Source organism: Dipteris shenzhenensis, chromosome 2 (genome assembly GCF_047967505.1).
Source record: "Dipteris shenzhenensis isolate YYH24624 ecotype China chromosome 2, Dip_SZ_1.0, whole genome shotgun sequence".
NCBI lineage: Eukaryota > Viridiplantae > Streptophyta > Polypodiopsida > Gleicheniales > Dipteridaceae > Dipteris > Dipteris shenzhenensis.
This window is the reverse complement of record NC_141597.1, coordinates 36220299-36242182: the sequence shown is the minus strand read 5'-3', so window position 1 is coordinate 36242182 and position 21884 is coordinate 36220299. Positions and strand designations below refer to the sequence as shown.

Genomic DNA, 21884 nt, shown 5'->3' with positions numbered 1-21884 from the left:
GCTTCACAAAGAACTATTGAACATTTGATTAATATTATCATACGAATAACCTATTGGCAAAAATCCAATCTTCACCTTGCAAAAATACATTGCTTAATGAGTTTAGTATGGAAAAATAAATCAACACTTGGGAAGGTCTCTTGGTGTGATTCAACAATGCATGATTTAGGGCCATAACATAATTGATATTTCGAGAAGCCACATAAATGATTCTCCTATGTTTCTTTTTTTACATGTCGTCAATAATAATACCAATGTATTATTCCACAAATTCTAAACATGTGTTAGCATTGCTTCCTCGTAGAGGTCATGCTTTAGTTAAGGATTAAAACTCTTTTGTGAATTTCCACGTGCTATTTCAAAAAATTAATTGCGTTATGTGTTTAAAATCACCCTTAATGGAGATCATTCTACAAAATTACCTTTTAATAGCCTACTGCCCTTTACAAAATCGTTCGCTTTCTCTTTTGCATCCAATAGCGCTTGCTTTACCACTATACTAGGAGGCAATGCACATGCACCTATGCACTGTTGTTTTTTATTCCTTAAATTTCTAACCTTTTTTAAAAATTGCTTTGGTAGTATTGTCTTTCAATGCCTTGGTGAAATCACAATCTTTTTTTTTGCGAAAATTCTAGTCAGTATTAATTTTAATAGCGAACTATACAAACAAGGTGAATGATTATAAATCATTCATAAGGCATGCTTTAGATTCAGAATAGCGAGGAAGATGTGCAGTGCGAAAAAGAGTGCAAAGATGATGAATTGAAAGCTCAGTATTAAAACAAAAGCGAACGATACAAACTAGGTGAATGATTATAAATCATTCATAAGGCCTGCTTTAGAATCAAAATAGCGATGAAGATGTGCAGTGGAAAATTGAAAATGGCGATTTTCGCTTTTTGTGAATGGCCTTCACTTAGTCCTTCCTTTCGGTAGGGCAAAAAAAGATGCGCCTTTCTAAAAGGCTGAGCTTCAAACCCACATTCTTCCGAGAGCTTCATTCTTAATATCTCTAAAGGAAATCGAACTCCAAACTTCAAGACATTTTTCGATCGGCATCCTTCCGCTGGGGACTCTTTGCAAAACTATTGCGTTTTTGTATTTCCAGATTTGCGTTTACTGATTGAAGCATCTGATAGATCAGGTCATTCTGATTGAAGCATCTGATAGATCAGGTCATTCTGACCCTTTTTATCACCCAATAGAACAGACTTCCATGACAGTTTCACAGCAATGTGCATACTATTCAGTTTTTCTCCACTTCTCTCATGAGATTGGACACTCCCACAATAAGTGCATATGGGTTTCTCTGAAAGTGTTGCAGAGGGGTGGACTCAAGGATTCCATTTGGAAATCCTTGCACTGGCAGTTTACCCACAATTACCATCCAAAGTCGAAAATTCAATTTAAAGGATGTGGTCGCTTTCCACACTCTTCTCCATATCAATTCCCACGTAGCTACTCTGTCCAGTGGGGCATGAAACTTCCACTGGTTCTTTGCCAATAACGCAATATTGCTTCCTTGCTTTTCTTCGAAGTACTGAAGAATTCATTTAGAGAAAGTCTTACCCAGATGCCATACAAACCCTCTGAAATCACTATCTTTTACAGTGTAGGGTGTGCCAAAAACTTAAAACTGTCTACCAAATGAAAAACCGTATGATAGATGTATTTAACTTAAAGAATACACCCTTACCCCGATCACATTGAGGATTTAACATACACAGCTACTCCAATCAAAGAGCTAGCTGTGGATTAAGCATATTTGAAACGTTGATATTCATGGCATAAAGCTAGCTATGGATTTGGCGCAAGCCAAGACTAAAATACAGGCTTCTTCAGATCTACGCTCTTTACAAAAGGATGCTTCACACTGAGTAAGCCATAAACCATTGCATAGAAATCTATGAACCTGTGTTGCTAAGCATTCTGGTGCAGTAGTTCTGCGATGGATACACATAGGTGGCCAAGAATGATGCTTAGCTAAGAGTTCATTATTCGTTGGTTCTTCCCAAGAAAATTATTCAAATGAATGATATATGAGCACTTTTGTGGAAGGGCTAATTGTACATTGGAAATAAGAACAATACTTTACAATGCTGCAACAAAGTGTGGCATGTCCTTCCGAGGTCCAACAACAGATCTATATACATAAAGGCTTTCTACCAGTGTGGCATCCCTGCCACTTTTTCGAATCACTTCCACATTGAGTCGAGGCTTTTGTTTTGCCAACCATGTGCAACCAGAGATGGTTACATTACAAGCTGACATCCACAAAGACCTCATCGACTCATATCTATGCAGGCCAGAGAGAAGTGCCATATCTCCAAATGGGCTGTCTCTTATTTCAAGTTTCCGCAGATTCGTACATCCTCGAAGAACATGCTGCATGCCTAGATCACTCTCCCCAGCAAAGGCAACAGAGAGCCTTTCCAATCGTTTGCCGTAAGTACCAATATATTCGAATGCTTTGTCGGTGAGCCAGCCAGACACTGACAAGCGCTGCAAGCCTTTGCAATGTTTGACAATTGCTCCGAAGCCTTCATCCATCGGTTCATTAGTTGTGTGGTCTGGTCTGGCAGGCTCCATTATACAGAGACGAAAGCTCCGCAGAGAAGGACAATTTTCTGCCATAGTCCTCACAGCTACATTTGTCATTTGACCACAAAAATAGAGGATGGAACTCAGGTCTACACAGCCCTCGGAAATGGAAACAAGCCCTCTCTCAGAGACACCTTGCCCTGGTCCATCTCTGTTAGCTGGATACACACGGAAATCTCTCAGATCCTTGCATGACAAAGCAACTGCTTGCAAACCCTTATCTCCAACTGAATCCATTACCTGCATAGAGAGATGTTAAATCTGAACATATCAATTTCGGACTTCATCAAAACAGACAAAATAGCAATAAAAATGTGGACAACCAATTCAAAGAACTTGATCTACCAATACAAGGTGGCCTAAAAGTCACGAGCTCAAAGAAATTAACCACCAATTCCCTGAGCATCCCCATCAAAGTGGGGCACTATTTTCGACATTTCTGGAAACAGTCTAGCCTCTTAAAAACATTCTGTACGTGAGAAAATGTATGGATAAACCTGGATGCACATGTGCGCATGTGTGAGTGAGATATTTTCTATATACACATATGCATATACATGCTGTCATGCATGCATGCACAGCACGTGCTCCCACACATGAGGAGGCAGGCTCACATGCACGCACATAGCCATAACATTGCCTATGCCCTCAGTCTTTCTCCTCGCCCCCTGGTGCCGTTCCCAAACACACACAATGCATACATCACCAATCTGTATTGTAGCAACAACAAAGCTCACTTTGAAAGACCAGTCTTCCTTGACACAAAAACCACTACCTGCATGTCTCTTCATAATCTTTGGTAAGTCTGTGTCATTAGCCAACCTTCTTGACTTGCCTGCTGGTGCTGGAACTCTCTGACTTGATCTAAACTCTAGAACCCATAACCATATTTGCCTGACTGCTGCCCTTTGCAGAGGATTATCATGCGTGGTTAGGTAAAGTGATCAAGTATTTCTGAAAAAACACCTAGCTTCAACTTGCAAAAGCCATGCAGCAATAGGCATATTCAAAAATATACTAGCACAAATTACAACATGACTTTCAAAGCTCCTAATGATCATGTGGCATGCTGATGGGGAAGTAGAAGTTGAAATAATACAATCTGGAGTACTCAATACGAATATTTCTCACATTCCTCCCTGTGCAAAGTAACTCAATTTCTGTTCACCCAGGCACTACCTCCATTAATTTTGGGACTTTCCACTCCATCTTAAGACTTTTCCAATAGAGAATCTACATCTTGTTGTGCTCGTCATGTCATGCACGATGAAGAGGAGACATGGAAGACAGTAAAGAGAAGGGAAATCGAATAGCATAAAAGAGAGAGAGAGAGAGAGAGAGAGTCTACATCTTGTTGTGCTCGTCATGTCATGCATAAAGGAGGAGGGACACGGAAGATAGTGAAGAGAAGAAGAATCAAATAGAAGAAGAAGAGAGAGAGAGGGGGGAAGAGGAGAGAGAGAGAGAGAGAGAGAGAGAGAGAGAGTGAGAGAGAGCACAACACATGGAGGTTAGGGAAGCAGGAAGGAGCTTCCACACAACGTAGGGGACGTCAATAACAAAACATACCTGCAATGGAGTGAGGCGGGCTTATCTGCTCTATGCTGAACACATGTACTCTACTACTAATGCCCTTGCACTCTCAGGTTGTGTGCTCCTCAGTGAGCTTCAGTGAATCTGTAGTGCGAGTTCCTGTGACTGCACCCTCCTGCACACAGGCATGCACTTGATGATGCTACACAATGGGTGATGGATGCCTCAAGACCAAACCATAGAGCTGCCCCCTGGATGGCACTTTTTATAGGGCTGGAAAGCCTATCCCTTCCACAGACTGGCTGAAGCAAACTATCAGCCTACCAATCAGGCAGACTATTGTACGACCAACCTACAGGTTTGCCAACCTAACTAGGCTGTTTTGCTTGGTTCATGGATCCGGATCTGGATCTCTTGGATTTGGAACTGTCTCTCAGAATTGGAACAGGATCCCGAATCCCCGACTATCCTTACTATGCCAGAAATCTAGAACTGCCCCCCAGATCTGCTAGATTTGGAACTTGCTCCCAGATCCTTCGGAGCTGGAAACCCCCCGATCTTGAACTGGAACCCGAAACACTAGTACCATGCCCTTGGACTGTCCTCATATGGGGGCTTGCAAGAGGGACAATGGACCTTGTATTCCAATACCCCCTCTCATTGTCACAATATGGGCTCACAATGACCCAAAGGCACATCCATTCCATCAACTTCCTTTCTGAAGTTTGAGGATCACGTTGAGATTTGTGTCGAAATCCAATCCCGATACCAGTTTACGATGCATCTCCATGTTCAGCCCCACTTCATCCTTGTATTCCAAGAACCAAGACAACAAGTACAATCACAGTACCATCCAATGGCACTGTCAAATGTCATCATGAACCCGCCAGGTACACCAAGCCACTCAGGTACAATCACTACGTATATCCAGTTGTACCCTTGGGAACCATCTGAACCTTCACAAATACCAAGTCTCCTGGGTCTGTTTCAATCTTTTATGCAACCCGCATGAACCATGACACATATCACAAAACCTTGGGAGTACTCCAAGCTGTCTCCTAGACACAATCTCGAAATGAGCTCCTCTCAAGGTCAAACCTTGAGTCCACCAGGGTACAATAATATTCCCATTTGTAGATGCTTCTGTCCTCCCTGAGAAGTATCCATCGTCACAAATACCAGCATAGCTAGTCACACCAACCAACACTATCCGATAGGAAAACCTCGCCAATACTAGTTTGGAAGGTTTTCACTCCCCCTCCTAATAAGCATCGAGTACCAAACATTCTACTACAATCATCATATAAATACATGGAGACTAGATACCCTTATACAGTTGTTGTACACACTACTCCCATCAGCACACCTGTGAGTTCTGGAGCCAAGACTCTAGTCAGTTTCAGTCACCAACTCAAATTCCATCTCAGAGTGGTCTTTACCTTCCTCATCCTCCACGATGGATACAGCCTTGTCCTCAACATGCTCTGAGCAACCTATGCAGTCTTCCTCATCTACCACAGTACCAGAATTTTCTAACATTGCTCTATATTGGACATAAGCACTGTCACACCTGGCTCTATGCACCCTATCAAGGCACTATTGGGTGTAGTCACCAAGACTTTTTCTTTTGATCATCCTTTTTCTTCCAAATATCTCTTGCTAGATGTCCAGGCATATCACAATCATAGCATTTCCTTTTCTTCTTCTTGCTGCCTGTCAGAACAGTGTCCTTGGAAGCATCCATCCTTCTTATTGGGCTTGCCTTCTCTTTCTTGACTAGTCACTTTTCCTTTATGTCGACATTGAACCCCTTCTCGTTTCCATCATCCTCACAGAGCCTCCACCTTGCTTCTTCCTGGATAACAAGGGTCCAAACACCTTAAAGTCAACCGTCTTGATCTCTCTTAGCCATTAGGGTTGTCACTTATCGATTGAAGCTCCTTGAGCATGAGACTCTTGCCACTGATTGCCATCCACCTTATAAACTAAAGCTGTCGGTTGGTCTTTTTAATAATTGAACTTTGACTAGATGCTCACTCACCAGAACAACAGATTTTGGTGTATTGCAATGCGACTAGTGTTTGCCATCTCGTACGAGTCCTTCAGGATCATCCATGCCTCAGACGAAGTCTCCGCCAGCTGAATTTGTAGAAGAACTCAATCTGCAATCATCCCAATGATCATTGATACGCGGCAACATCTTTATGCATCCATTCTTTGACATCGTCTAAATCGGCTATGTGGATTACCTTTCATGCTGCATCCTTCAGGTCCTCTCGTTTTGATTCCCATCCTTGGTTATCTCCCAAATCCATATGCAGTCATGTGATTCCAAATCTTGATCTTCCAGATCGGATAGTTTGTTTAATCCAACATCCCCATCACACCAAGTTTGGAATTGGCATGTGGGACACCATATGCACTCCTGAGATTTACTGCAAAGAAAGTTCTCACTTGCAAACGCACTGGATGGCTTAATCACCAAGGCATATGCCTCCTGGCTTTACATCTCACCCTCCTTTCAAACCCTAGGCTCTAATATCCCTCTTCCAAGCACACTACTGTCTCACGGCTCTCCACATAGGCAGCCAACCTCTATTCCCATGTTAGAAGAAATGCAGACATCTAGCTAGTTTCTCCATGCAGTAGAGATAGGAGTAGATATATGCAATGGTACAATATCAAGTACAAAGAAGGGTGGAATGTTTTTTCTAACTTTGAACTTTTATGTGGCAACAAGAGAAAACTCAAAAGCATAAATTATGGAAAATATACAACAGAACAGTCCAAATTATCTCAAAGTGTTTTGAGCAAAAACACCTCTTACAAAGAGCTCCTACAACGATCCCAAGACTTGCACCAATTGTCAGGTGTACGGATTGGTATCTGATGTGAGGTACACAAGACTAGCTCAGGTAGCCTGGGGAGGCTTAGGGCTAGGCAGGCTTGATTCTCGGGTTGAGTGGCAAGGGTACAAACCAGTTAGAGGTCTTCGCTATTTTTGGCACATTGGGCCTGAGTCTATATAAGGGGCCCAAGGGTTCAATTCTCAGGGAGCCGATGGGAGCAAGTCTCGTTCCTAGGTGCTAGGTCTGATCCTGGATTGAGTTGCAATCGCGCGCCTGCATCTTAGCGTAGCCCAAGGACCAGCAGTAGATCCTAGGCCTCTTGGCGCCACCTGGCAGTATGGGATACCCAGCTGGTTAGGATCTAGTTGGGAGTTCGTGCCAGTAGCTCAGCTTGTGGCTCGCAGGGAACATCTCTTGATTCAAGATCGCATCCCGTAGATGTCATGGTTGGGTGGTGAGCAGCCTGCTCAGATTCCTCACATTGGGTGTGTTCTTGTGTTTGCTTGCAGATCAGAGGTTTCACAAGTGCTGAGGACATGTCAGTTGGTATCAGAGCCAACTCCTGAGGTAGGAGTCTCTATTACAAGTAAATTTGGACGAGATTTTCTCCAGGTATGCCTCAATTTTGAAATTCATGTTCATGCCCTACAAGTGCTTGTTGGTTCATCATTAAGGGTTGTGGTTCTGGATTGGGAAAGAAGGAAGGAGAGAGAGTGAGAGAAGGGTGAATTCGTTGCTAGATGTGAAGGGCTAAGAGAGAGAGAGAGGTAGTTAGGAGGGAGCAGTGAGGTTCGGGTAGAGAAGTGCGAAGGGAGCCACGAGGCAAGCGTAGTGCTGAGGCGAACCGAAAGGCTCCCGCGTATGGGCAGGCAGAAGAGGAGCACAGGGAGGTGCGGAGCAAGCTAGAGCCAAATCGTCATCTGGGCCGGGTGCTATTCAGGGGGGCCTGGAGGCTAAGAAAAGCACCATCTCCTCCAAGTTTAGAGGGTGGGTTTTTGAAAAGCAGGGCTTTCTAAAAGCCTACTTACCCGTCTTATAACTAGGCCACTTCGTCTCTTACTCCAAGCCTATGGACTGCGCATACTTCAAGCTTCTCTACGCCATCTTGTTATGGTAGGCAGCCTAGAAGTAAGTTCTCCTTTTCTAAGCCCTCGTTAAGCCATGTGTCATGATTATAGGCATTGATCTTTATGAAGATCCAAGGGTTTGAAACGTGCTTTCTAGAAAAGCAAAACTTTTGTGAGCTCTCCTTAAGCAACGTGTACAATTTTAGGCCCTTGATTTTAGATTGATCTAAAGGACTAAAACACTTCTACCAAATTTGACCCAAAAGCATACTTTTTAATTCATTCTTTCCGCAAATCTATTATATAAGGAGATAATTGCATGTTTTCTTTGTTGCCATCACTTGATTGCATAATTGTTCAACAAAGCTCACGACCTTGCTACTGAAATTCCAATTGGATAATAGTTAGGATCCAAGTCCAATTTGGAGTTAGAGCCACGATGGAAAGGCTGCCTACCACAACCTAGTTCGAGAGCCAGTTACATTGTATGGCCTGCTGCAAACGCCCGTACGGCACAGCCAGGAGCGGGAGTATTCGGATTCAAAGATTCAAGCTGATCGTCAGCTTCGTACCAGCCTACCTTTTTCATCAGCCAACCTTCCCTTTCTTTCGTCACCTCCTATCTAGCCAGCTCTCACTTCGTTCCTGTCTCCTAGCTCCGAGCCCACCTGTTGCTTCTCGTCTAGTCTACTTTCTTCATCAGATCAGATTTCAGTTATGGCTGATTCCGTAGACCCCGGGCTTGCGATGGGTTATCAAAATATGAATTATCACGCAGATGATGACCAGAGCCTCTACGATGATATGATTACGAAGACTGCCTTCAGTGAATTCACCACTACTCTAGATGAAAAGTTTGAGTGAGTTAATGTGAATCAAACGGAGTTAACACAGCAACTCCAAGGGATTTAGACTTCACTCTCGCTTTTGACTAGCACTGTACAAGCATTCACGCAAGTGGATGCTTTGGCTGCAGTGTTAGGTCCGAATATCACTCCATATCCTTATCCCAGAGATCAAAAATCCTGAACTAAGAAGTTGGTTGACACTTGGTTGCACAATTGGCAAGTACACTTCCAGTTTTACCCTTACCCACTTGAAAAGAAAATGCAGCTTGCAACAGAGTATATGTCAGGGAAGACTTTATTGTGATGGAAGGAACTCCAACCAAAGCCTACAACATGGATCAAATTCAAAGAGGTCTTCAAGAAAGAGTTTCTGAAGAGGGAGGAAGATTATGATATCGTAGGCAAGCTCAAGACCCTCGATATGTCCAAGCTGAATTTGACTTTTGAGGTTTAACTTTAAAGGTTTCGTGATTTGCACACTAGAGCTGCAAAGATGGATCCGGTTACCTTGGCAAGTTTCTTTGTGGATGGTTTGCCTGACTCGTACAAGCTTCAGATTAAGAATAACAAGTGTACTACTTTGCAAAAGGCCATGAACTATGTGCGCATCTATGATGATACGTACAAGGGAGTCGAAGTCTATAGACAACGCCTCCAAGAAGAACTCAACTCAGACGAAGAATGGTCGTGCTCATTTCCTACGCACCTTGAAGTTAAAGAAAGGACATTGCTTCATATGTGAGGAGCGGGACTACACTCGGAATGATTGTCCTAAGCGCAAGAACCAGATGCAAGCGCCAGGACCGAAGCTCCATGTGGGACAAGGTATCAAAGCTAAGAAAGCTAACCAAGTGTTTTGATGATAGGTATTTCTGTAAATGTCATTACCTGCCCACTTTCTTGTAATTGCACTTTTAATAATTTGTTATTTGACCCCCATGACCTTTTCTGAGTTTATGGAGAAGTAAGGGACCAAAGAGTTCACATTCTCTTTGATGCAGGCAGCTCTCAATTTTGTTAATTACAAACTTGTGCAGAGGATGGGTCTGTCCACGATACCTAGCGATCATACCTACGAGGTGCAACTTCCAGCTGGGAAGCAATTTTAGGATCACAAGGTCGATGCACTTTCTATCTGGATTCAAGACTACATAGCTGCTCTTATGTGCTATGTCATGCACTTGGAACATGTGGACTTGTTAATCGGAATAGAGTGGTTTAAAACCCATGATATCGGATTGGATGGAAAGAGCATACACTCTCTTTTTTGGATAAGGACAGCCAATTTTATATTCAATGTGATAACATTCCCTCTTCTCAAGAACCTATTGTATCTGCGATGCAGCTTCGAAATATAATAAACACTTCTGATTATGATTTGTATCAGTGTGTTTTGATTCCGCTTTCTTCATTTGTTGACTCTTTTAATAACAAATATATTTTAACGTGTTTAAACACCGCGTATTGAGAACGTTGTTGGATTTTTTCATGGATGTATTCCCTGCTCAACTACCATAAGTTTTACCTCCAGAACGGGCAGCAGATCATCACATAGATTTAGTACCTAGGGCTTAAACTATTAGTGTTCCACCTTATAGAATGAGCCAACTTGAGGAGGATGAGTTAGCTTCACAACTACAAGATTATCTGAATATGGGCTATATTCGCCCAAGTAAATCACCCTGGGGAGCACCTATCCTCTTAAGAAAGAGAAAGATGATTCGTGGAGAATGTGTGTAGATTATAAACGATTGAATAAAGTGACAATTAAGAATCAATACCCTCTTCCTCTTTCTGATGATTTGATAGACTGTTTGGCTAGAGCAATTCACTAAGATTGATTTACGTACGGGTTATCATCAAATCCGTATCTATGCTAAACATATAGATCGAACCGCATTCTAAACTAGGTATGGCCACTACGAGTTTCTCGTATTACCTTTTGGTCTGACCAATGCTCCTGCTACCTTCTAGCAAATGATGAACGATTTGTTCCAAGATTTTCTGAGCAAATTCATTGTCGTGTTCTTTGATGACATCTTGGTATATAGCCAAATGCTAGAGGATCACATTGGACACCTCTGGATTGTCTTAGTTATACTAAGACATCATAAGCTCTATGCCAAGATGAGTAAATGTGACTTCTTTATGGAGGAGATAATTTACTTAGGACACAAGATTTCTTCTGAAGGTATTAGCATTGATCTAGATCGTATACAGACGTTTTTGGAACGGCCCATTCCTCAGACAATGAAACAACTTCGTTCTTTCCTAGGTTTTTTCTATGGAAGTCTGTGCATGATTATTCAAACATCACGGCACCCTTGACCAACATATTGAAAGGTCGTGGATGTAGGTCTACCCAGCCAATCTCTTGGAATGATGCATTGAACAAGGCTTTTGAAACCTTGAAGCTAACTATCAAGGAAGATCCTGTTCTTGCATTACACGATCCTACCTGGCCTTATGTTTTAGAGGCTAATGTGAGTGATTTTGCGATTGGGGCAGCTTTATTTTAAGAGGGCAGACCTATAACTTTTAAAAGTAAAAAGCTAGACGACACCCAATATCGTTGGCCCACACTAGAAAAAGAACTCTATGCAGTTGTGTATGATCTAAAGGTTTGGAGACACTACTTGTATGGTTTGAAGTTTCTTGTATTGACAGATCATCACTCAATTAAGTATGTGTGTGACACGTCTGAATTGAGGGGAAGAAAGGCTAGATGCGCAGAGTTAATGAAAGATTTTGATTTTGAAATACATTATCGAAAGGGTTCCATGAATAGTGTGGCAGATGCCTTAAGTCGAGTCAAGTTTGTAAATGTTGTCATTTACGGAAATATCCTCAAACCTATTTCAATCCTTGAGGGGGCTTTGCGCAACTGATAGTCATTTCAGTTCTTATTGGGATGGGAGCTCCATGGTTGACCAAGACTCAGGGATTGTGCCACCTACGGTACAGGCAGCGGGAGGTCAATGGATGATTAGGAACGGCTTGTTGTTCCGGAATGGAAAGATATGTGTGCCATATGTTTCGGATCTTCGATCCAAATTTCTCTGTGAGTGCCATGATGCTCCTAGTGTTGGACATCCACGTATACATCGGACTCTGTCTCTTGTGAAACATACCTTTTATTGGCCTAAGATGCATACATTTATTGAAAACTATGTGGTAGGTTGCTGGGTTTCTCAGGTTACTAAGGCAGAACGCCTTAGAAACGCGGGTTTATTACAGCCCTTGCAAATCTCCGGTAATAAATGGGAAAGTATTTCCATGGATTTTATTACCGGTTTGCCTAGAATGCGCAAGGGTCATGACTCCATTTGGGTCATAGTGGACCATCTAATAAAAAATGGCTAAATTCTTACCTACTAGATCGACCATATCAGCTGTTCAGTTGGCTCACGAGTTTGTGGACCACTCGTTTAAGCTATATGATTTGGCTTCTGACATAGTCAGAGACAGGGACTCTACGTTTACAAGTAACTTCTCGACACATGTTTTTGAGAAGTTGGAAACTACTCTAAGTATGAGTTCCTCAGATCATGCACAATCTGATGGCAGTACAAAGAAGGTCAACCAATTGGTTGAAGATATGCTTCGGCATATGTTTCTAAGAGACAGTCTTCATGGGAAGATTATCTCCCCATGATAGAATTTGCTTATAACAATGCAAGGCATTCTTGCAATGTACGGGTTATAGTCCTTTTATGCTTATGTACGGGTTTTAACCTAAGTCACTAGTTATGGTTGGGCTCAAGGGAATCCAAAATGATGCTGCAAAAACATTCTTGCAAGACATGCAAGAAATGTTGCAGTTTGCCAAGGAGTCTATTAGAAGTGTCCAAGATCGGGACAGATTTTATGCTAATAGACATCGTTCACCCAGAGAGTTCTCTTAAGGGACGGTGGTATATTTACGTATTCCTAAGGAATCCAAGAGCCTAAGTACTAGTTTGGTTCCGAAGTTATCCCCAGATATTGTGGTCCGTTCAAGACTATTAAAAGAATTGGACCAATTGCATATAAACTAGAATGGCCTCCTGATGTTAAAGTACATCTAGTATTTCATGTCAGTAGAATGAAAGAGTTACTGGGTGCAGATGATCAACTTGTTTCTCCTCAAGAAATAATAGAAGTTATAGATTTGACTTTTATTCCAGACGAACCTGAGAGTATTCCCGAATTTCGTGAAAGATAGATTCGTAATCGAACTATCACGGAACACAAGAAAGTGGAAGGATCGTGTTGAGGAGGATGCATCATGGGAGACATTACCGAACCTCCAGAGGACATTCCCGAATTTTTTAGCGAACTCGGGAGTGAGTTCTTAGAGGAGGGGAAGTATGTCATGTGAACGGATTGGTATCTGACGTGTACTGAGGTACACAAGACTAGCTCAGGTAGCCTGGGGAGGCTTAGGGCTAGGCAAGATTGATTCCCGGGTTGAGTGGCAAGGGTACGAACCAATTAGAGGTCTTCGCTATTTTTGATTCATTGGGCCCGAGTCTATATAAGGGGCCCAGGGGTTCAGTTCTCAAGGAGCCGATGGGAGCGACTCTCATTCCCAGGTGCTAGGTCTAATCCTGGATTGAGTCGCGGACGCGTGCCTGCATCTTAGCGTAGCCCAAGGACCAGCAGCAAATCCCAGGCCTCTTGGCACCACCTAGTGGTATGGGACACTAGGCTGCTTAGGATCTGGTTGGAAGTTCGTGCCAGTAGCTCAGCTCATGGCTCGGAGGGGACATCTCCTGATTTGGGATCGCATCCCGTGGATGTCATGGCTGGGTGGCGAGCAGCCTGCTCAGATTCCTCACGTTGGGTGTGATCTTGTGTTTGGTTGCAGATCATAAGTTTCAGGAGTGCTGGGGACGTGTTACCAATCCACTGCCATGGTGAGCACATGTGCTGCTCCTACTGATGGCCTTGCACTCCTCTACTTGCAAGCTCCTCAATGAGCTCACTAACAATAGGTATTGTCGAGTCTCTCTAGATGCATCCTCCTCCTGCACAAGCATGCTCCCCTACTAGTTGTAGGCATGCACTAGTTGATGCTGCAGAATGGGTGAGGGCTGCCTCAAGACAAAGTTATAGAACGGCCCTTGGATGGGGCCTTTTATAGGACCATAAGCCAAGCCCTTTGATAGATTGGCCGACCAAGTCTATGGGTCTGCCAACCTAGGAAATTGTTGTACAACCAACCTGCAGGAATGCCAACTTGCAACTTATCAACCTGCTTTGCTAGGTCATTGGATCCGCCCAATCTCCTGAACTTGAAACAATCTCCCAGATCTGGATATCGAACTGGAACAGACTCCTGGACTTCCCATACTCTAGAATTGGCTGTTGGATCCCCTGACTTTGGAACTATCCATCAGATCTGGAGCTGCCTCCCAAATCACTTAGAGCTAGAATGCTAAGATCTGGATCCCTCAAAGCTAGAACCCCAGAATGTTGAACTAGGTTGAGAAACCCCAAAAAACTACACTGGTATCATGTCCATGAGCTCTCATCATATGGGGGGTTTATAGGTGGGACAATGAACCTCATATTGAAATAGCTGGCCGCCAGCCCTATAGGAGACCTACCTACCAAGGTCCAGCCTTTGACCGGCGGACCCAACAAAAAAGGCCACCCATCTGCCCATGATGCCTGACTTGTCCAGTGACACCTGACCTGTCCAGGTCAACCAGCCCTACCAGATGGTTGACTGGACAGTTTGATGCCCCACCCTAGTCTACAGGTCTTGCCCCTAATCAGGTCATTTCAAGGCCCTCATAGACCCTAAATCCCTCCAATCCTTGCCCATTTGATGGCCCTTCCAGCACACATGGCTGGGTACTCTGTTGTTCATCTTTCCTCCAGATAAATTCTGATCTATTGCCCACCTATAGTGCTGCAGACATAGCATCCCTTGTGGTGTCCTTAAAGCTTTCTAATCTTCCCTCTCCCAATGTGGCAGCCCTTGCATGCCCAATGATAAATAGTTCTAACCATGTTTTCTTGAAAGTGTCAATCCCTATCCTTTCCTCATATGAGCGCTCACATGTTGGGAATTGATTCGCATATTGGGCCATTCCCTTTTGATTACCAGACGTGGGCCTACACTGACTCTTGCTCCCCAACTCCTTCCACAAAAGCGAAATCAGGAAATAGTTGAAGGCATCCACCAATGCCGGTCCACATACCCACATGTCCTACACCCCACGTATGGCTTCTAATGATGTGGCATAGAACCTCAAGAAATTATCGAGCACCATAGTTCAAGAATTTCATGTTGAGTCCACCAACCGCCCAATCCAATCTGGATCAAATAACAATGACATAGCTCTAAAATCTAATGGAGAAGCAAAAATCTTCTGAAACCTCCTGTTGAGAAACTAAATGGCTTTTGACTCCAAAAAGATATCAAATTCAAAAGCATCTCGCCACCTATAACCAATCTCCTGCCCTATCAAGACATACCCACTAACTATGCCAATGCCAACCTGAGTCAAACACGATAGAATCTCTAAGATGTCCAAGTACCACCTAAGGTCCAACAAATGATTCATTATCTTGTGATCTCACTATTGCACAAGCCACAGTCTAACAGAAACATGACCATCCAATTGTCGGGTGGATGGTACCATGGACCATAGGTGCTAGGTGCTACTTGGATGGTACCGGTGGGTTTGCTTGTGGACCTAGAAGAGCGAGTTGTGGGTTTAAGGGCCCACGATCAAGGACAACTCCGACTTGTTCTTGAACGCTTCTTTATGGGAGCTGATGAAGCATTTGCATCGACGAGTGGGTGTTGACCGATAGTGGGTCAGTGAGAGGACTTGTTGAGATTATAAAGGTCACCTCCCCACCTGTGAGCCCCCAAATGAGGTGGACATAGGGAAGCTGTACCAGCAACACATATATAAGGGGAAAGAGAGAGTTCACATGGGCTGCCACACAGACAGATCTGATAGCAGTAGCAGGGCTGCCACAAGGGCAGCATGCAGGCTGCCATGTGAGCAGCAGATATGACTGCATACAACGACTGATGCAGGGACCAATGATGACAGGACTAGTGCAGGGCGACAGCGAGTATAGAAAGTACAGATAGGCTCTTGGCCTATTTATAGGCAGGACCAATGCAGTAGATGACAGAAGCATGTTAGCTGCGAGCACGTACAGATGGCTGGAGCAGGAAAAGTTGGCAAGGAGGCGGTAGGAGCTGACTGTACGGTGGCCGTACAGACTGCAGGGCTGGGCTGACTGGTTGGCCAGGCCAATCTGTATTGGTAGAGATTGGTCGGCCACTCTGCAGATCTGGTCGGCCTATTCCTAGGGTATTCCAGCCCTATAAAATGGGGCTCTGTAGAGGCAGTCCATTGATCTTTGGCACCTCAGTTTTTGGCTGCAGTTCCAGCAGCTGGGAGGTCCACACACACACTTAGTGCCTCACACATTGGCTGCACTCCAGCATCAAGGAGGCGTTTGCCTTGTGCCTCACCATTGGCTGCAGACAGAAGCAGCAAAGAGGTCAAGAATCAGGACACCAACAGTAACTCACCATTTGCAGGCGGAAGCAGCAAGGGCATCTACTCAGCCCACTTAAGCTCTTGGATAGCATGCAGGCTGACAAGAATTTCGGAGGTGCCAGGAGGAGGTGGAGGACAGTTTTGTGGTGCCCAGGGTCCACATCTAGGCCATACCTTAACTGCTAGATGGTGGCACAAATGAGCACACCTTTGCACAAGGTTTTGTCCATCATTGGAGCGATACATATTTACTGTTTCTACTCTCATGTGCATGGTTCATTAACTGTCTGCATCTATCTATGTGCACAATAAGGAAAGGAGTGAGATCTGAGTTAGCACTGTCTGAGTTTTGGGCTACATTTACAAAATCTTCCACTCTGCGGGTTTTGTTGCTACAGCAAGCAACCTCCCTCGCTTTGTGTTCTAACAGTGAGTCTATGCAGGCTGTGCCCTCCTTACAACTAGTCGGAGTGCCCTGTGTAGCTGTACTTACAAGGCTTCTGCTGTAGATGTGGACAGAACATCACAGACTTGGCTGGGAATGGTCCTGTTACGCTATTTATATGAGCTTTTCATGGTAGCTGACTTCCTCAGATCAAGAGGACAAGCACTATTATTGGGCAATCCCAGCTAAGCGTGCCATAAAAAGTTGTACTACATCTATTCTCACAGCGTCACTTGTTTCTTTCTATTCTGCCGAAGGGCACAAACATTTTGAAGGCGTTCATGTCAATTGGCAAGAATTTCCAAACAAGTGCTCTCTCTCTCTCTCTCTCTCTCATGTGACTTAGAGCGCTCTCCCACGGGCTGTCGGGCTGGCAAATATGTCAGCACCCTGACAGCCACCAGCGTAGTATGCGAGCGTCCTGGCAGCCACCAGCGTAGCCAAGTGTTCGTCCCCACGAGTGCAATGGAGCCTGCACCTGCAAAATTCTATCTATGACGTACAAGCCTGCGTTGGTAACATCATTTTGAGCTGCATATTGATTATTTTTAGAGCTGACCCCGTGATGCCAGGGTGGAGAGGGATGTTTCCCATCTCCAATGGGGCATTGCAGGGGCTCACATTCAGCATTGAGATTTCTTGGGCCATACGTGGGGGCCTATCAAGCGCATGCATTCCCCAACATTTTTGCTGGGTATGCCAAGCGTGGGAACGCACTCTAAGCTCTTAAGCTTCTACCGTCAGGTCCCTACCTTGCGCTGCAATGTCAGACAGACTCATCATCATCATCATCATCTCTCTCTCACTCACTCATCATCATCATCATTTGGCTCCTTGGCAATGTTGCTACGAAGTAAAAGAACCTCTCCTCCTCCTCCCCGGCCCCCCCCCCCCCTCTCTATCTCTCTCTCTCTATATCTATCTTTCTCTCTCTCTCACACAGACACACTTTATATTTTGTCAACACACACACACAACGGAGAGTTGACATTAACTTTTATCAGGGATGAGGGTACACACCCATAATCGACGGAGTCTCTGGCACTGATTGACAAGGTCGGACAACTCCCCGTCATTTATAGGAGAGTAGCTTAAATTTAGAGATAACAAATTTGAGCAAATTGGGTAAATCATTGGAAGATAGATCGGCACCACATCCCCAAATCCTGACAAAGATTGCAGCTGTCTGCATCTACTGAGAACATTACGGAGGTTCTCTTGATCGCCTGACGTCACTGCTGGAGAAAATGAGCCGGTGCCAAGCTCATGGAGCTGAGGACACTCTAAAAGCAACCGCTGTAGTTGTACCAATGAGGCTGATCTATTCAACTTCAGACTCTTAAGCGCGGTACACCTGCTCACAAGTCCTTCAAGAGTAGGAAAATCGACTTCACTAACGAGATTTTCAAAATTTAAGGACACCAACGAAGTGCATGTCTCAGGAAAAGCCTTCAACCAGGATCCTGACTTGTCAATCACAATGTTTTCCGCGAGCTCAAGGTGTGTTAATTGCCTGCACAAAAACGAGGCTCATTAATTCACTGCAGTAAAACATCCCAAGGAACAACGGTGTCGACATACAAGCAGATCATTCATCTGCAAATCCGGTGACACACTCCGAAACTTCGCTATGATCTTGATTTGTTTCAAGACTGACTTCCGACTCGATCGAAACGCTTGCCCAATAAAACGCAGCAACAATCCTAATGATATGACGGATCTCACTTTTGAACCAAAGAGTCGAAGATTGACATACTTGCAATTGCCTGCGATCGCGGCAAGGCCGTCCGTGCTGAAGCCATCGCAGCTCGTGAGGACTAGAACTCGAAAGGATGGAAAAGAGCGGGCGATCAAGTCGAGACTCTCATCTGAAATTACCATCCGCTTCAACCGCAGCTCTTCTAGTAGAGGATAGGATTTCGAAAACGTTTCGACCCATGGATGTACGTGTGCTCCCCAATTTTGCGGCACAAGATCGAAATCGGCAAATCTGGGTTTCCCTTTCAATGTCACAGAGTTTATCCTCGGGAAACGCTCGGCCAATCTTTCGGGTGACACTACATAGCAATTTCCGATGAAAACACGCTGTCTGCTATAGGCTTCAATCCGATTCCAAGCCTTACACACAAGAGAGACAGCGTTTCTGTCCTTGTGCGCTGTGACAAACCTCAAGACATGCTCTAGCAAATCCTCAGTGATGGGCAAATGCATGTCCGCGTTTGGGATACGTTCGAGGTCCCGGTGAGCCGCTCTATGGGCTCCAGGTGCGTCTGTCATGTAAGCTGTGCTTGCGAGCGTCGTGAGATCTCTCGCAACAACGTGTGTTGCACCGAATGAGCGCTCTCTCTCTCTCGCTCTCTCTCTCTCTCTCTCGCTCTCTCGCCCGCTCCTATGTTATGAGTCGAAAGCTGGAGTCTCAGCAGCAAACAACTGCAGTGCATCCATTCGAGAGAATCGTTGCACCAATTGGAGAAGAGCTGTCGAGTTGCACACAACCAGTCAAAACATGGAGATGCGCCCAGTCCGCTTGCTGGGCATCTTCCCTGTAGCATTCAACGGCGGCTAGGCAAGCAATGGAGCAGTAAAATTTATCAAATTCAGAGCACGACGTCAAAAGTCGACGCAAGGAAACTGGTTCGCCTGCTGTTGGAATGGTCAAGGGGGAGCTGTGGGGTGGCTGTATTAGATTATAAAAGTGGGCTGAAAGCTGGTATGACACTGACCAAAAGGCCACTGAGTGTGAGTGACAGGAAGACTAGCAAAGCTTGGGAGTAATGAGAGAGACAGAGAGAGAGAAAGACTAAGACTGCAAACCTGCCCAGAATGCTACAGAAGGCAGAAAAGGAGAAGGCGTGTAGACTACTCACAGACACAAAAAGAAGGTATTGTTGTGATGGAATCACAGGCAAGGATGCAAACTCTGAGGAGCTAAAAGAGAGAGACAATTGCAATTTGGCCTTGATAAGGACAACAAGCTTGGATGGAGAAGAAAGCTAAAAATTTACTCCACAGTTGGGAAGAAGATAGAGACTCAACTCTTGAGGGAAAGCTCAGAGCTTTGTTTTTAAACCCAATTCCGAGGCAAGCATTTGGGGCAGCAGGCTGCAGCACCCTGGAGACTGAAGCATCCACTTCATGTGCAGAAACAGAAAAGAAGCAGGGTAGGACTATACGTACAAGAAAGATCAAGCTAATTTTGGGAGGGGTGATGGACTGATGAGCTGAGTGTTGTGTCTGCAAGCTGAGCTGGTCTGAATCCTGAATCCTGATGACTCATGAGGCTATTGAAGGAAATGGTAGAGCCTAGAGGTACCGTGCAAGGCTGCAGGATATCCGTATTAAATACTCAACAGTGTGTCAAGACTGCTACTTGTAGCTAGATTGCAAAGTCCAAGGTACAAAGTTTCAACAAGAAACATACCACTAGTGACTAGCTAAATTGTAAAGCCCAAGCTACAGAGCAGGAAAACAGAGCCTCAGCTTATCATCCAGTTGGTTAAATTTTTCAGAGCCTCAGCTTATTATCCAGTTGGTTAAATTTTTCAAATTGACTAGCAGGGAAGAGACAGCTTTACTTAGCATCCACTAGGTAATTGGCTCGTTGGATTGTTCAATAGTAACCAGCTGGTTAGGATTTCAGACTTCTTAGTCAATTTCCGATTGGAATTTCAAATTTGCTGGTTCGATTGCCATTGAACAAAAATCCGGCCAGCCGAGCTCTTTTTTTTCGGCAGCGCTGACAAAGTTACTACTTTCAGCAAGCAGCAACAAAACATACTGGATCTAATACAGTGTCTCTTGACAAGGAGCATCCAAAAAACAGAAAGGAGACTGTGAAGAAGATGTCTGATGAATGCAATGATCAATTCTGCCTAGGTAGAACAGGCCAGCAGTATACAGTATATATATAGTACCTGTCTGGGACCAGAAACAGTGTTCAGCCTCATGTTCACATTGCACTGTTTTGCACATGTGAAAGAAGCCAAGAGGCCCAATCAGATTGTCTTCCAACAAGAAGCCAATTTCCAAAGGCCACAGTCTCTCTTCTGCAGCCTTCACAGCTGCCTCCCCCTGCATTCATTAAAGGATATATGGACATCATCGGCTGATATAACAAGACGGAAGCACTTCAGTCATATCGACATGATGATGCCTGATCATACGCTCAGGCCCGCCATGGCCTTGCCCCCCCCGCCCCCCCCCTTGATTCTCATTCTTCACTAGGATGGGTCATTGGGTATATATTTTTATGGCGATCTTCTGCTTACTAGGAGCTTGAGGTCTGTCATCTTTTGGACATGGCGATGATGCTCCAATTGCTGTGTTGTATTCATTGTGGGTGATTCTTGGCAGTTTCATCCTCAGGTAGGACCTCTGTGCCTCCTGTGCTGCAAGGGCCCGCGAGCCTTTACTATCTCGCTGCTGCAGTGGGTGTTGTTACTGCATTCTCTCTCTCTCCCTCTCTCTCTCTCTCTCTCTCAGTCTCTGTGTCTGTTTCTCTCTCTCTTTCTCTCTGTGCACTGTCCATGACCATGCTCAGCTCATCACCACGAAGGGCGTTTTCAACTGGTGGGGAAGACGATGGGCACTAGGGACCTACTGTCGTGAGTCGTGAGTCGTCCCTGTTGCTCTACAGCAGCACACTCGAAGACTCCAACAGAGTACGAGTGTAGGGAGGAGCTCCCAGGTCGCCTCCTTCTGATTGCCTTTCTCTTTTCTCACGCTTTTGCGCTCTTTTTCCTTTACCCTTTTCCTAGATTCCAATTTCCATCCATTATCCATTGCCCATCACACGAATCTCTCTTGCAAAGTTTGCATCATGAGTGAGTGCCTCAGGCCTCCCTCTCTCTCACATGTGCAACATGCCTCTTTTGGTTCCATCTTCCAATTGAATCACGAGAGGCCACCCCCATACACTCCAAGATCGCTCCTGTAGGATGCCATCGTCACGAAGATAGCCTAGGGAGTGAGTGCTCACAGACCTGCATCAAGGAGGGAGATGGTGATGTGGCAATCTTCAC

The 21884-nt window shown here is 44.6% G+C and overlaps 1 protein-coding gene across 1 annotated transcript; it reads right to left on the bottom strand.

Moving 5' to 3' along the window:
• Positions 1-1950: 1950 nt before the first annotated feature.
• LOC147904696 (transport inhibitor response 1-like protein Os04g0395600) lies at positions 1951-20291 on the bottom strand. Its single transcript, XM_087387982.1, has 3 exons — positions 18620-20291; positions 17884-18376; positions 1951-2844 (listed from the first exon to the last, which is right to left on the bottom strand). The coding sequence occupies exons 1-3, from the start codon at positions 19138-19140 to the stop codon at positions 2095-2097; spliced, it is 1764 nt and encodes a 587-aa protein (XP_087244108.1). The 5' UTR covers positions 19141-20291; the 3' UTR covers positions 1951-2094.
• Between the last annotated feature and the right edge of the window lie 1593 nt (positions 20292-21884).

Excerpts from the sequence above, each read along its gene's own strand:
- LOC147904696 (XM_087387982.1), bottom strand. The coding sequence starts at position 19,140 with ATGACAGACGCACCTGGAGCCCATAGAGCGGCTCACCGGGACCTCGAA. Across the intron at positions 18,377-18,619 it reads GCGATCGCAGGCAATTGCAA|GCAATTAACACACCTTGAGC; the intron begins GTATGTCAATCT and ends GTTTTTGTGCAG. Across the intron at positions 2,845-17,883 it reads AGAGACTCCGTCGATTATGG|GTAATGGATTCAGTTGGAGA; the intron begins GTGTGTACCCTC and ends CTCTCTATGCAG.